The 15,040-nt window shown below is 41.4% G+C and overlaps 2 protein-coding genes across 3 annotated transcripts in view; both read right to left on the bottom strand.

Moving 5' to 3' along the window:
- The window catches only part of pawr (PRKC, apoptosis, WT1, regulator), a 78,798-nt gene that overhangs the window by 24,348 nt on the left and 39,410 nt on the right, over positions 1-15,040 (bottom strand). For both annotated transcript variants that reach the window (XM_022201753.2, XM_022201754.2), the window contains exon 3: positions 2,017-2,142. In XM_022201753.2, coding sequence (XP_022057445.1) covers positions 2,017-2,142 — 126 coding nt within the window. The remainder of the gene's footprint in view (positions 1-2,016; positions 2,143-15,040) is intronic.
- On the bottom strand, positions 7,056-9,750 carry LOC110969141 (E3 SUMO-protein ligase ZBED1-like). The gene is made up of 2 exons (XM_022219179.2): positions 8,678-9,750; positions 7,056-8,326 (listed from the first exon to the last, which is right to left on the bottom strand). The coding sequence occupies exons 1-2, from the start codon at positions 9,546-9,548 to the stop codon at positions 7,329-7,331; spliced, it is 1,869 nt and encodes a 622-aa protein (XP_022074871.1). The 5' UTR covers positions 9,549-9,750; the 3' UTR covers positions 7,056-7,328.

The raw sequence follows: 15,040 nt of genomic DNA, 5'->3' as shown, positions 1-15,040 counted from the left end.
AGGTGGAAAAAAGACGTCATCGCAGAATTTGAAACATCTGATGAAATATTTCATACTCTATGATTCTTGTTGCACTTTCCATTATGTCTTCAGCAGCGAACACAGAAGAGCCACGGCTTGTTTTGGTTGGAAAATGCTCTGAGACAATTAACAGCCACTTGGCTCTGAACAGTAGTTGAGCGGAGTTTCTTTTACAAACTTCTTGCCCAGATATCTTGATATCAGCTAAGAGGCCTGGCTCGATGCTGTATATCATAATGGGCCTGACACGGCAATTGCTTGTCTCCAGTTGATAAATGGGGCCCGAGAGGATCGGCACATTTTTGAGATGCTCTGTCTTTACAGATGTCTTACTGACAGCTCTGCAGTAAATCCACTGACCGAATTGTATCTCTGCTGCTTTTTATTTCTCCCCGTCTGCCTCTTCATGAGCAAGCTGGCACAGGACCCCCAGCAGAATAGAAATATCAGTTTTATATGAGTGACAGTGAGACATCTAATGGTTACTCTCTGCATAGCCACATCTGCTCTGCATTAGAGCAAACAAAGGTGGGAAAATTAGATTCAGTGGGCATGATTGGACATATTCTGTTTCAGATGATGGACTGAGGGTCTCCTAAAAGAACCAGATGTGTGGCAAAGCATCAGAAAGCCAATTCTACTGAACAGCTTTCTGTCTGTTTACATGCAGACTACTTTATGTAAATAGTTGAATCCTTTGCTTTTTTCCCCTTTATTTTATTGAGGCTGGGTCTCAGCAGGTGCTGTCACAATCTTCCTGTTATTGTGGCATTTGTGTACATATTTCAAACACAAGGCTTTGCTTCGCGTAAACAGCCTCAGACAGCCCAAAACAAAATAAGCCTGCTGATGCATAACAGCCTATCCGTGTGGAACACAATTCCAAGCTACATCCACAAGAGTTGTCACACAGCAGCAGTGCCATTTGATATTGGTTTATTTCTTTTAAATGGCAATTTTCATGTCAGTCAGACGATTTTTCTACAGAAACACAAAAACAGACAGGACGTTTCAGCCACTGTTATCCAGCAGGGGGCTTTTCATGTCCTCTCTGCGCAGAATTTGATATTAAAAAAAATCACTCTGTGAGCGTTTGAAGCGAGTTTTGAAATTACACACTCTGCACGGAATATAAACTACTGTTCCTGTCAAAACTAAAACACCCCATTTACTAGCATGTCCTTTCTATTTGTGTTTCACTTCTATTAATTCATCTCTGTCCTCGTTTTATGGAGCACCGCCTTGACTTATTGAGAAGAAGAGCAGACTGTTTCTGCAAGGGTTCATTTCGATGGAATAAACGCAATATTGCCTGCCAAGATAAAAAGATTCATTCTGTAAACATCAACAGTGTCAGATTCACCCTCGTAAAAATCAGACACCTTAAACACAAAACAGATGTGAACACTAAATCCAAATGAAGTTTGATTCATGTGGCTCTCGACTCCACACAGCTCTACCCTAAGCGATGGACTGCAGCTAATCGTGACAAAATAGATTTTGCTGAGTTCAGCCTAAAATAGTGGCAAATACTCCTCATAAGTGCCCTGAGCCCTCGGTGACACCCATAAATTTCTTCTCCAACCACAAACCCAGTGATGCATCATTTATTAAAGTGAGTAGCAACACTTCTGTTTTGGAAATATCTCAGTGTCTCAAAGAAAAAAAGAAAAAAAACACCAAAGGCTAAAAGTTCCAGACTTGTAAGACCTCTGTCTCCAAGTAGCTTTAACAGCAATTTAGGGTGTTTCTTTTTGCTTTTAACCTGATTTCTCAGTGATGATGAAATACCGAGACACCGTTTGGTTTTGCATCACTCCGGCTTTTCACAGTACTGAGCTCCTGAGCTCTGCTGGCGTCTCCCTGAGCAACAGTGCCTCTGTTTGGCAGCACCGATGTAACAATGTAGACAGCACGCATAACAACATCATGTGCCGATTCAATAAATGGCTTTCTTCTTCTTCTTCTTCTTCTTCGTGTCATGCTGCTTCTTACCAGTAAGGAGCCGGTGGCAGGGTCAGCTGTCATGGCCTCATTCTGGAAAGTGTTGGCCTGGACCAGCTCCTCCTCCTCCCTCCTGTCCTTCTCCCCCGTGTCATCATCATCCAGCTCATCCAGGCTCTGAGAGGAGACATTAAGAGATGAAATCAGACAGCTCACACACACTCGGCCCATTTTAGCAAACTTACAACATTCAGCGCTGGCTTCCAACTAAAAATAAATTCTTGTACGTAATTACGATGCATTTCACTCTTCAGAAGAAATGTTGTACACGTAAAAGGCCTGGAGGACTTGCAAATTTGTCGGGAATTACTTGCGCAGCCACGATTAAGTGTGCTCAAAACAGGCCCCAGGTTACTGTTAAACCCATCAGTGAGCTAACTTCTTCACTAGCAAAGCCATATTTTTAGCCTACGACTGTTAATTCTGAGCCCATTTTAAGATATTTAATATAACTTTTTACCCGAGCATCTGGACAGACTAGACCCTTTGGTGAATACATAGGCTTCCCTAGCCAGGAAAAAGTATCTAACCCTGCTATTTTAGTTTTAGTGTCAGATACGTTTCTGACCTTTAATCATTTTCGATAGCTCTAGCTGCTCAGTTAGCCTTTAAACTTTGCCAGGAAATCAGTTTTCCCAATAGAAATCTCGGGTTTAGAATCAGGTTTCATGCATTTTTTTCCTGTGATGTAAAGTTTTTCGCTTACAAAACCAGCTCCTGCAGAAAGCCAACAGTAACTTTGTCACTTCAGATGGCACAGTGACAGACAAGGTCATTCCCACAATGACAGTGATATTGACCTCTGCCTCAACACAACCAGAGTCTCCTCTTAATCCTCTTAAGACATGATCACATTCACTTCCAGGAATCCCTGAGGAGCAGCAGCTAAAACGCTACCCCAGCACCAGATGGACTGCAGTAAGGCAACAGGAAAGCAGCCTGCATAAGGGCCTTTCACCTCCTGGGGACAGTCCGGGGGAATTTTTGAACAGTGGAATGTCCCTTGAAAACACAATAAAAGACAAGTATAAACATACTGGGAGCTCTGACAAAGAAGAAGGGAGTTAGCTTTCATTATTTAGGCAGAGACCATGCACATTGGCTGGGAAAACCTCCAACTTCACTCCTCTTAATCTGGATTCTTTGCTTTATCTTGAAATATGTGCACAGCCTCGGCTTCCTATTTGCATTACTTTACAATGAACAGTGCCACAGAGTTAGCGGGTTCATCTGTCGGGAGTGGAGAAGACGCACGGCATAAACAGAGCCTGACATTAGGATGGACGCTCGGATCGTGACGAGAGACAGAGGCTGGGGTCAAACTCCCAGAGGGGCACAATGCAAACCGGTCTTTCCTGTTTCATGCTGCACGGCGAACAAAAGATGCCTGCTCAACAGTCCCTTCAGTGGCAAAAATAGCCTTACAAGGTTAACTTGGAATGCAGTCATTTGCAAGGCCTTTCCTGCCAAACGGTTTATCAGCTGTCCTTGGGGAAAATGCCAGCTCCTGTTCTCTTTGACTCTCACTCAGGGCTTAACAGCGCTCTCCATCGCCTCCTGATGCAACTCCCTGCATCTCTCCCATGCACGTACAGCAGCGAACAAGCCCGGCCAATAAAAATTCTCTTATTAAAAGTCATAGGTTTTGACTTTCAGAGCGTGCCGTTCTCGCATTGGACACAATTTCGTACTTGAAGTGTATCCGTCATTGTGCACACAATGCAAATAAAATGTTTTTCTACAGCAACTTACAGTTCCCAACTTGATATGGCATCATTTTGGGATTAGGAACTAACAATAAGTGGGAAATGAGACATTTCGGGGCTTAGAAAAACGACATTAAACAGGAGTCTGTCTGTGTCAACAACACACAGTGAGTTGTGCAGTGACTAACCACACTGCTATGCGCAAACTTGCCCGAAAAGTGGGATTGGGAATCTCAAAGTTTATTTTGGATAGAGATGCAGCCCGTTTTGCACCCTAGTATTGCAAATTGCTCTGCATTTTCTTCTGCTCCAAATAAAGGGAAAAGGGGATCTGTGTGCAACCATATAAGGGATGTTTTTGCCCCTGACATCATCAAAATGTGTGTATTTTTCTGGCCGGCTGAAATAAGCGCTGAAGGTGCTGAAGGATGACCAGTTCTTTGACATTGAATGTTTTGAGCAAAGTGTTCACCTTTCAGCATTACAAGGGGTCCAAAGCTACGAGTTACTCAGAACAGGACAATTTGTTAAGCCCAAATAGAGTAAAAGGCACAAAACAACATTCTTTAGTAAGACAGTTGGCCTAAAGTTTTCAAATGTAAGTACAGCTCATTGTATATAAAAGCCCTATGTATTTAGATATCTTGAATGGCTGCAAATAATGTTATCTTGTGGTAATACTTTGCAGGATTAAAGACTCTAGATCATGTTTTTAACTGAGAAACTATTCAGAAGATAAGCGTTAACACATGTAACCTTTTCCCCAAAATGTTAATTTTAAAGTCTCCTAAATCTGAATCGGTTTTGGAAAGTTGCTTTCATGCTGCCCAGATGCGACTGATAGCATGTGACAGAAACAATTTTATTCAATACTACAACATTAGGTAAAATCCTACCCATTTCCCACTGAGCCAAAATTTTGATACTGCAGCAAAATGCAGCCAAAAGTCCACGCACATAACTACACAAACAACATTTCCGGTGAGGATGACACAAGCCACTCCAAAGACATTAAAAACTTGAGTGGCCAGATCTCCAGAATCGTTTTTGCTTCCTGTTTACAACAGGACAGAGTGTCAGGGCCTCACAAGAGTGTTTATGTAAGTAAAGCACGTATCCTGGTCTGCTCCAGCATCAACAGCCATGTCCGTCACTCTGCACATGAAGAATGAGAGAAACTACATCTGGAGCTGTGCTTCATGGTCTATTAGAATGTCTGTTGTGGTTGGAAAGTCTCTCCTTGGGGAGGAAAATGATCAGTCATCTATTCTGAAGCTCCATCTCTGGCTGCAAGAATGTGAACGCATCTCTGCGTTTGTCTGCAGCACAGCAGGCCGTGTGCTTTACCCTTCTATGTTGATATTTGCCTTTTAAATGACTGTCAAAGCGACGCTGTTTGATGGCAAAACAGGTACGAGACGACAAGCTGCCAGACTGAGAGTCTACTTTGAAACTGTTGATATGAAACTATAACTTCACTACAGTATTATATGGTAATAATATTAGAAGTAGTAGTATGAAATCAGCATTCACAAGGCAAATAAAGTAAATGAAATTATTTGTGAAGTGGTAACATTGATGCTCCTCTAGAAGTTTTACCCCCTGCATGCTTTTTTCAAATCCATTGTTTAAAATGAGCACATGAATAAAAACTCAAACTCAACGTGAAGCGTGCTGTGCCGATTACTGGCTGCATGTTTAATGACAATGGTTTAACACGCAAACAGGTTTCAAAGGGACTTCAAGTCTCTGCAGAAAACTGCACAGCAGCAGTGACACAATAGAGGTAGTTAAAGCTCTGGTGGCATCCATGGCAACCAGTGCCGCACCAATACAAACATATACAGTAAAATTAACACTGAGCTTCACACCAGCAATAAGCAACAACATTACAGGACTATATAGTAAGTCATATATATTTCTTGATTAATGTCAACAAAATGCTCTTCTTTACTCTGCTCATATGAATGATGTTCAGACAAATGTACCATTGAATCTCAATATTGATACATATTGTACAATGTATGTAAATACAGTCACATAAAATAATCAGTATTATATTAATATTCTACTGCTGCACATTATGTAGCCCATCGTAAAACTTTTTCACACATATTTGAAAATAAAATAAACCCATAAAGATGTTTTTGTTTTAACTAGTTTGCTTGAAATCCCACATTTGGATATCGGACATTGGTAAAATGACTTCACTTAATGACTGAAAGGCTTTGAACAATAACCCTGGCATGCAGCACACACTCCTCCACTACACTACGGTTTAGTGGTTGAATGTTTAGCTGATCTAACAACCTACCTGCTGTTCCCGGAGCGCCCAACATGAACATACATGCTGTTTTGTCACCCTGCCAGTGCCCCGTCCACTTAGTGCTCGGATTTATCTCTAAACTAGCAAAGGGCACCTCCACCAGAGGCACGCTCTTCTGCAGCAGAATTAATGACTTGTGTGTATTAATCACCTGCCACTGGCCACAGCACAGTGACTTCATTACAGTGATCTATTGGAGGAGAGGCGCGCTGCTACACTGACGCCCACTGTCTTTTAATCAAGGATGCCAGTCAGCTCAGGTAACAGACAGACGCAGCGCTGGGCTCAGGTATGGCAGAGATCAAAGTGAGGACATCCACCCCGGAGCTGCTGGCTGATTAATGCGACACCACCGACTGCCAAGGTCAGCGTTTGGTCCAGCCGAGGTATGCCAGTTCTGAGCAGGAGTGAGACATCGTTTGACAGCCTCAAAAAGATGTGACTGGGTCATCCATGATCTGTGGTGAAATGAGTAATGACAGCATGTTTTCTGTCACCTGCCGTGACCTCTAACCAAAGACATGCTTTAATCAAAAAATCATAAAGAATTAAATCATTAAGAGTTACAAGTGTGGCGTGTGGAGGGTGCTCAATACCTTCTCTCATTTAAGTTTAGCATGTAGAAATGGTCTGTATGTTTTTCTCAACAAACCTTTGCTTGACAGAATCAAAATCTCATTTCATGTTCAGACCCAAATGGCAGTATAATGATGTGACTCAGATCAGCCAACATTCACAGACGAGAGGAACAAAAGGAAGAAAGCATAAAAGGCATTAAAGCACTTTTAACAGCGGCCCTTCTCTGAAAAAAAATAGAGCTCTACATTTTAAAGATTTACCATTCATCTCTAATTGCAAACCCTGTCCAGTTATAATTAGAGCTGGGCGATTTTGCCTAAAAAAAAAATCTTCGATTTTTTACAAAAAAACTCGATTCACGATTCACGATTCGATTTTTTTTTTCGATCACAGAAAAACAAGTGCTGACAGCAAAAATATGAAAAATACATAAATTTATTGTTTTTGTTAAAGTGCAACAACAAACCTTGAACAAGACCAAGGAAAGGTCATCATTTGAAAACAGCAGCTAAACAAAGTGACACTGAATAGTATCTTGTTTGTGCATCCTCGCAACTGAGGGAAAATAAGTGAAACATTTTAGTAAGTAACTAAAAATGATCTGGACTGATTATCAGCAAATAAAGCAAAATCATTTCCTGAGATACCACTGTTCAAAATGTGAACAACATCATTAAACATGAAAAGTTCCATTAAACATTCTTTGCTAAAAAAATTAGCCGATCAACAACAGCAGGCTTAAGGCAAGCTCGGTGACAGGTGACAATACCCCCACCTACACTAAAGACTCTCTCCGACGGGGCACTGGTTGCAGGAATGGCCAAGTACTTTCTTGCAAGACGACTGAGTCTTGTGAAGTTGGGTTGGTGCTGCCTCCACCACTCTAGTGGGTCAGTGTCTGGATCCACCACAGGACTCAAAAGATAGGAGTTGAGCTCTGCTTCAATTTTGTCACTTTCTGTCTGGTGGGGTAGTGAGGTTGGTACTGCTTTTTTGAAGAAGGCAGCTAAAGTTTTCTTCTTTGGTGGAGAGTCTGAGCGTTGATTTTCACACACTGATGTTTCAGAACTATTCTGTGAGTAGAGAGCAGAGAGTTCAGTCACAGCTCTTTTTTTAATGAGGTCTAGTTTGCTAGGGTCAATGTAGGTGCTGCGAAAACGTGGATCCATAAGCGACGCCATGTCTAATAACTCATCATTTTCAGGGTCACTGTATTTTTTGTCAAGATAGCTCATGATGTTTCTTTTTATTGTAGCAGTAAGAGCTACATCTTCTTCTTGTGGCTGCAGGAGGCTAGTTCTAAATAAATGGAGGACAGGTTTAATATAGCTAACACTAACGTAAGCCTCCCCACTCAGTGCATCTGTGAAGTCTTGAAGGGGCTTGACCGCCTTATTTGTTGCTTCCAGCACTTCAAGATCTTGCCACGTTGGTACAAGATGCCTGCTTTTCTTATCTGCACCAAGAACCCGGACGATCGCCTTTTCTTGTTCCAGGAAACGGTCAATCATTTTTTGGCGTGATCCCCATCTTGTTAAGGATTCTGTAACCAGCTGATGAGGAGGAAGACCGAGCTCTGCCTGAACTTCAGCCATGTCCCTTCTTTTCTTCCAGCTGTAGGAAAAGGCTGAAACTGCCTTTTTGCACACTCCTATCGCCCGGTCTATGCGTTCATCTTTCACACCATTAACTGTAAAAGATGAAACAAAACAAAAAAACATAATTGTATTTGCATTTTACAGCTTAGGTTAACTGAACTGAAAAAAAGTTACCCCTTAAATTTACAACTACATATATCCATAAATATGCTCTCTAAATTTAGATGGTGACAACTAAACCCCCATTTTTTAACAAATACATCTAGTTTTAAATCTAATTGTGTTACAAAACAAACACTACAACACAATAACTCATAAAACCCTGTTTTACCAGAATCATATTATTAATAAAAGTGAAGTCTACTATAAATTTAATACTTGCAACACCTCATAATGATCATACTACAGTACATACATGTTTGTTTATCTTCTCAAAAACGTACCTATGGCATTGTGTAGTCGATGCCCAAAGCACTTGAGGTTTGGCCAGTTATTGTCCTTCATAGCCTTGATTACATTGGTGCCACTGTCAGTTGTCATACATGTTAGACGCTCTTCTGAAAGGCCCCACGAGTTGAGAGCATCCTTTAGCTCTTGACCAATCGTATCGCCAGTGTGGTCCTCGGGGAAATATGACGTTTGGAGACACACGCTTCGTAGATTCCAACTTTCATTGATATAATGAACAGTAAGGCACATGTACGGTTGCATGGTTCGACTTGACCAAAGATCAGTGGTTGCTGCATAAAAGTCAATGTCCTTCAACTCACGGTTTATCTTCTGCCGAGTCGTATTGTAGAGTTGTGGAAGTGCAACATCAGAAAAGTACTTGCGACTGGGTACAGTATATCGAGCGTCCAAAACACTAAGCATGTGGTTAAACCCTCTCTTCTCCACACTGTACACTGGGAGCATGTCCGTGGCTATATAAAAAGTTATTGCCTCCGTAATTGCTTTCCACCTGGCTCCGCTCTTCTCGTATGGGACACCGCGTGAAAAACTTTGCTCAAGAGTCCTTTGCTTTACAGCCTGGGTGCTGTCTGTGCTGCTCGTGCTTGACTGATTCTCACGTCGAAGAAGACGACACTTCTCCCACTCCGGAGCATGTTTTCTCTTCAGATGCTGAAATAAATTCGTGGTGCTGCTGCAGGCCACAACAACAGCTTTCTGGCATATTTTACAGCGAGGCGTTGTTTGGCCCTCATCTGAAGCCGTAAATCCAAACCAATTCCAGATTATCGACGTCGTTGTACCCTTTTTGGGGAGAAGCTGCTCTTTTGCACCGGGTTGTTCTGCCATTTTGTTTGTTGTCATTACAAGTGCTGCGCGCGCAGGGGGAGGGGGCCGCTCAAGATTCCCGCTCCGCAAAACTACGGAAAGCCAGTTGGCGATTGCAAAATGTGTGGGGTGGGGGGAAAAAACTTGAAAAACTCGATTTTGTGAAAATATGAATCGATTCGGCCTCCAAACTCGATTTTAAAACAAAACCGATTTTTTTCCCAGCCCTAGTTATAATCATCCTCTCCAAAACTTGATGCCTTTTCGTTTGAGTCGAGTCCCAAAATTGCACAACAGGGTTTCTTGTGACAGGGTTGTTTGGGGACAGAGCCGAGTCAAACAGCGTTCAAGATATTCTCAAGGATCAAAGCTTGTACTGGCCTCAACGCCCCGGGATGCTTTCTTTTAAACGGCCTGTTTATCAAGTAAAATCCTTTCACTTTTCTTGCTTTGAACTTGAAGTCTGTTTGACCCTCATTTTCACTCCAACTGAGTCTATAATATTTTAATCAGCACTTAGCAAGACCTCAAAATGAGCTCCCTGTACATAGGGGGTACAGCAAAAGAAAAGAAGAACAACAAAAAAAAGCTTTTGGCAAACAAGCAAATGGAGTATGGCTGTGATTGTTGACCCAGAGAGCAGCATCAGCATTCCTCTGAATGTGTCAGACTGAGCTAAAAGCCTGAGGGCAGGCCAGCTGGGTTCAGCAGAGCCGGGCAGAGATCGTTGACTGTCTGTAAGAGCTTTAATACGTCTGTGGGAAACGGCTCCCTGCGCACTTTTAAGTTTGCCAAACTTGTTCTCTTGTCTATAACCTCCACAGTAGGTTGGAACGGAGCAGCGGTTTCAGCCAGGCTTGTAAAGAATCCGGCTGTGGGTGTGTTTATGTGTGTGTCTGCAGGGCTGAGAGGACAGAGGGATATTTGCAGCTTCAGGGGGGTCAGTCTGTTTGGGAACACCGCAGACCAAGGCATAAAACCACAGGGACCCCACTCTGCCCTCTGCTCAGTGATGTGGGACACGGCAAGAAGTCTGAAACTTGATCTGGTCCAAAACAGGCAGTACTGGACTTCTGCAGAGAAATCTGTGTCTGCATGTCTGCTAGCAGATACGCAGAAAGAAAATGTTTAATTGGCAACATTTGCTAGTTTATTTACCTTGTTGCAGAATCTGGTTTATTTTTTATTATCCTAAGTACTGAAACTATTATTGGCATGAAAAACCTGGTTGATCCCACAACAGATGCCTGTAATTAGTCCCCACCTATGATGTCGCCAGCACAACACTAAAGTCAACGGGTGAATTACAAATTGAACTGTATTGTACTTTAATTACATTCCTCAAAGCAAATTGTATTTACATTGTAATGTACAGCTATGGTGGCCTTTAAATTTTGTAACATTTAGGGCTCCAGACTATCTTTTCTACTGGTAGTACCAACTTTCTTGATAGGTAGTACTAACGCAATGGTCACCAAAAGTAAAAGTATAATTAAAAAGTACTATTTTCTACCACATTGGCTACTGCATTAGCTGCTGATACTGGCTGGAAGGGCACTAAAGCAGCCCAATAATCATCATGCACTGGCACCAATGTCGGTACGTGAAAATTTAACTGGAAAGCTCTCAAAAAATAATCTATATTACAGTCTGGAGCCCTGACTATATAACTGGAGATCCATGTAGGCAACTTCAAATCCCCCTCTGTGTGAAGAGAAGGTCACAGTTATGTAAACACTGTGTTAATGTTGTGTTATTCACCATGACGGGGGGAGTGTGGCAAGCAGAAGGTTACTTTCCTTTGCATTACTAAAAAAGAGAAAACTGCTTTCCTCAAGTCCCTTCAGTACCTATGCTCTCCAAAGGCAGGAGAAATTTGCACAGAAAGAAAAGAAAAGCAGCCAAAACCGAGCAAAAAGCAGCCAGAACTGACCAATCAAAGTTCTTGCGGTCTCCATGTTGTCTCTGAAGCCAGCCCTGTCTCCCACAAATGATGCTTTTATACAACTAAACTGCATTCTCACTTATAATTTGAGGAAAACAAATTTTCCACCAGAGTACGTTTGTTTGGAATATATCAAAAATACGTTTGCAAATAAAAATATGTGTCTCTTATTTTATGGCCTTAGTGTTCTCCAACCAAATGTATATTAGATCGGGAGGCAACCAAGAAAATAGAGGAGAGGTTTAAATTATTTTGTGAAAGGGTTGGATTTCAACCCATTTTACAAAATATTAAAAATAATTGTGGCGCCTAAACTTTACCCAGATGTCGTTTTCTTTGTGAAAGTGTCAGCCACAGTGTTGCACTTCTCCAAATCTACTCATGTAGTTTTGTTGCCTAAACTGCAAGTCAAAACTGAAAGCAAACACTGAGTGAAAACAGAATTTCAGTCTAGTCATAATGGTCAAAGACAGGATGTGAAGGTCAAAGTCCTGTTGCTGACGTACGCCTGCATCCTCCCCTTGTACCTCCTTGTGTGGATTTTGTAGCTTCTTTAAACTAGATGCCTTTAGTGGTACTATTTTTAGAGAAGATACATTTCTTTTTAAAATGTAAAAAAATTATAATATCAATTATTCTTACAATGCTTTCAAGAAGCTATATGAATAATAAGACAGCTATGAAACATGGATTACAGAAAAGAAGTGTACGAGAAGTCAGTACAAGACCTCAAATAGCTCTCTTTCCTGCTTTAGACAGGATTACCGCAGTCCCACGCTGTAACTCTGACCCCTCGGCAGACCATAATAGTCCAGCAAGTGGGACCCCTCTGCATGCACAAACCAGCAGGCTTTAAAATTAGCGGTAGTCTACCAAGCTTGGCACTGCAGGAGCTCTACCCAGCTGAGTGTCAATCCAAAGAGTAACCGTATCAGTCTAAAAAACAGACGCATTTTGCCTGTCAACCTGTGGTGCAAAACAATGATTATCAAATCAAACCAGAATCCAGCTGTGGATGAGTTCAAAAATGCTTATTAAAAGTGTTCAAATCAAAAGGCAGGTGAAATGAAGAGTTGCAGGTAAGTGACACCTAATGAGTCAAACAGAAAAACAGAAGGGATAAAAAAACGTACATGAAAAGCAGAGTGAAACTATAAAACACAGCTAATGGAAGACATTAACTGATTATGTTAATGCCATGAAATTATTCAAGATCACGGAAAACTGTGTAATTACATAGTTTTCCCTTGATCCCCGGTAAATATTTTGCTAGCAGTTGAATTAACCAATTAATTTTATGCAACTGCGGGGAAAATGCCAAATCATCACCTCCACTACTGCCTGAATTAGAGATTTCAAAACATGTGTGTACCTTAAGCTCCATTATGCATCCATGGTACCCAACTGAGGCAAAAACAGAGAAAACAAAGCTCTCAATAAGGTCCATTTACTAGTGTGGGAGTGTGTGCAAGTCAAACACATTTTCCTTTTGTTTCATAAACCCCAACCAATATCTGTTTTTTTGTGCCTTGGACAATGTTTCCTGCAGGTATGAACACCGTCATCCCAGAACAGAGAGCAGACTTGCCCTGCTGCGTAGGAAGTTTTTATCTTTTTGTGTATTTTCTCCAGCCTCTGCCTCACTGACAGTGCTGACCTGCACCTGAATGGAAGATAGGCACCTTGTAGTTACAGCTAACGTCTGTCAAAAACATCATTTATTTGGATATGTATATGCCATGTCTCCCATCGTTATTAACTTAATGATCCACATCATATGTTTGAAATACGACGGCGGAATTTGGGATTTTTTTTGGCCATTATTCAGAGAATATAAATGAGAAGAACTTTTTTTTTCCATTCATGATTAGATGAAGCCATTTATTGTCGAGCAACTGTGCTTACTCTTTTTAAAATATAACGACAACAAACTACCCAAATAACCCTGATCAAAAGTTTACATACCCTGCTGATTTTGGCCTTAAAACACGCACACAAGTTGACACAAACAGGTTTGAATGGCTCCTAAAAGTAACCAAGCCTCAAAACTTCTGGAACAAAGTCATTTGGAGCAATGAGAACAAATTTTTTTTTTTTTTTTTGCCACAACCATAAACGTTATTTTGAGAAGACTCAACAAGGCCTATGACTCAACAAGGCCTAGGGATGTGAGAGCTACAAAGGCACAGGAACTTGGTCAAAACTGATGGCAAGATGAATGCAGCATGTCATCAGAAAATACTGGAGGAAAATTTGCACTCATCAGCCTGGAAGCTGCACATGGGACGTACCTGAACGCTCCAACATGACAGCGATCCAAACCACAGGGCCAAGTCAACCCGTCACTGGCTGCAGCAGAATAAAGAGAAGGTTCTGGGGTGGTCATCTCAGTCTCCTCACCTCAATATCACTGAACCACTCTGGGAGATCTCAAATTTGCAGTTCATGCATGACAGCCCAAGAATTTACAGGAGTTGGAGGCTTTTTGCCAAGCAGAATGGGCAGCTTTACCATCTGAGAAAATAAAGAGCATCATCCACAACTACCACGAAAGACTTCAAGCAGTCATTGATGCTAAAGGGGGCAATACACGGTACTAAGAACTGGGGTCTTTTGATCAGAGTCATTTGGGTAGTTTCTGTTGTCATTATGATTTACAAAGAGTGAACACAGATGTTTGACAATAAATGTCTTTACCCAAACATTAACCACAAGTGAAAGAAAAGTCTTTATCATTCATATTCTCTCACAAATGGCCAAGAAGTGATACTGTACATTCTACTAGCGTATGTAAACTTATGAGCCCAACTGTACATGTTTAGCACATTATCTATACATACATTTTACCAAACAGATCTGCATTGCTAAGCTGCATTTTAGAAAATTGGACAAGTTAAACGAGCGCTTTCAGTATTCCACTGAGTTCTATTTTATGCAGCATTAAAATTATTAGCTGACAACTGAGTTGTGTAATCCATCAAATTAAATAAATGACAGCTTACATTAGCATCATTAGGTAACCCACTGCTGTCTTTTTAAAATTATAAGCACATAAATTACATTACGAAGACACTTCAAGCAAGTTTTAAGAGTCAGAAATTTTGAGTGTTTTCAAGTGTTGAAAATTCGTCCAAGAAAAAAAACCTGAATGATATCATTTAAGACAAAACTCGCAAAAAAAAGTGTTCTTAAATCAATATCACTACTTAAAAAATAAGAGGACACTTCAGAGGAAGATCAGCAGCTTAAGAGGCTGGAATACATAGAATGGTTAGGGAACATAAAACTATATGAAGGAGAAAAGTGATGAATATGGTAGTTATCTGCAGGGTAACAAATGTTCAGCCATCCTGACAGGCCCATACAGACACTCATCCTCCTCTTACATGACATTGAGTAATAACTGCTGTCTCTTTCTTGAGATAGTTCTAACATCTGTACGTCCCGACCACAGACCAGGATGGCAGTAACTCAAGGCAGAGGGAGCCGGCCAGCGGTGGCGGCTGCTAGAGCGTTTATCCCGGCAGCTTCCCAGTAATGAATCCTGCTCCTGCAAGCCAGCGCTAATAACGGGGTGCCTTCT

This window comes from Acanthochromis polyacanthus, chromosome 1, assembly GCF_021347895.1.
Source record: "Acanthochromis polyacanthus isolate Apoly-LR-REF ecotype Palm Island chromosome 1, KAUST_Apoly_ChrSc, whole genome shotgun sequence".
In the NCBI taxonomy this organism is placed as follows: Eukaryota; Metazoa; Chordata; class Actinopteri; family Pomacentridae; genus Acanthochromis; species Acanthochromis polyacanthus.
Note: the sequence above shows the minus strand (reverse complement) of the source record. Positions and strands in the feature narration are given on the sequence as shown.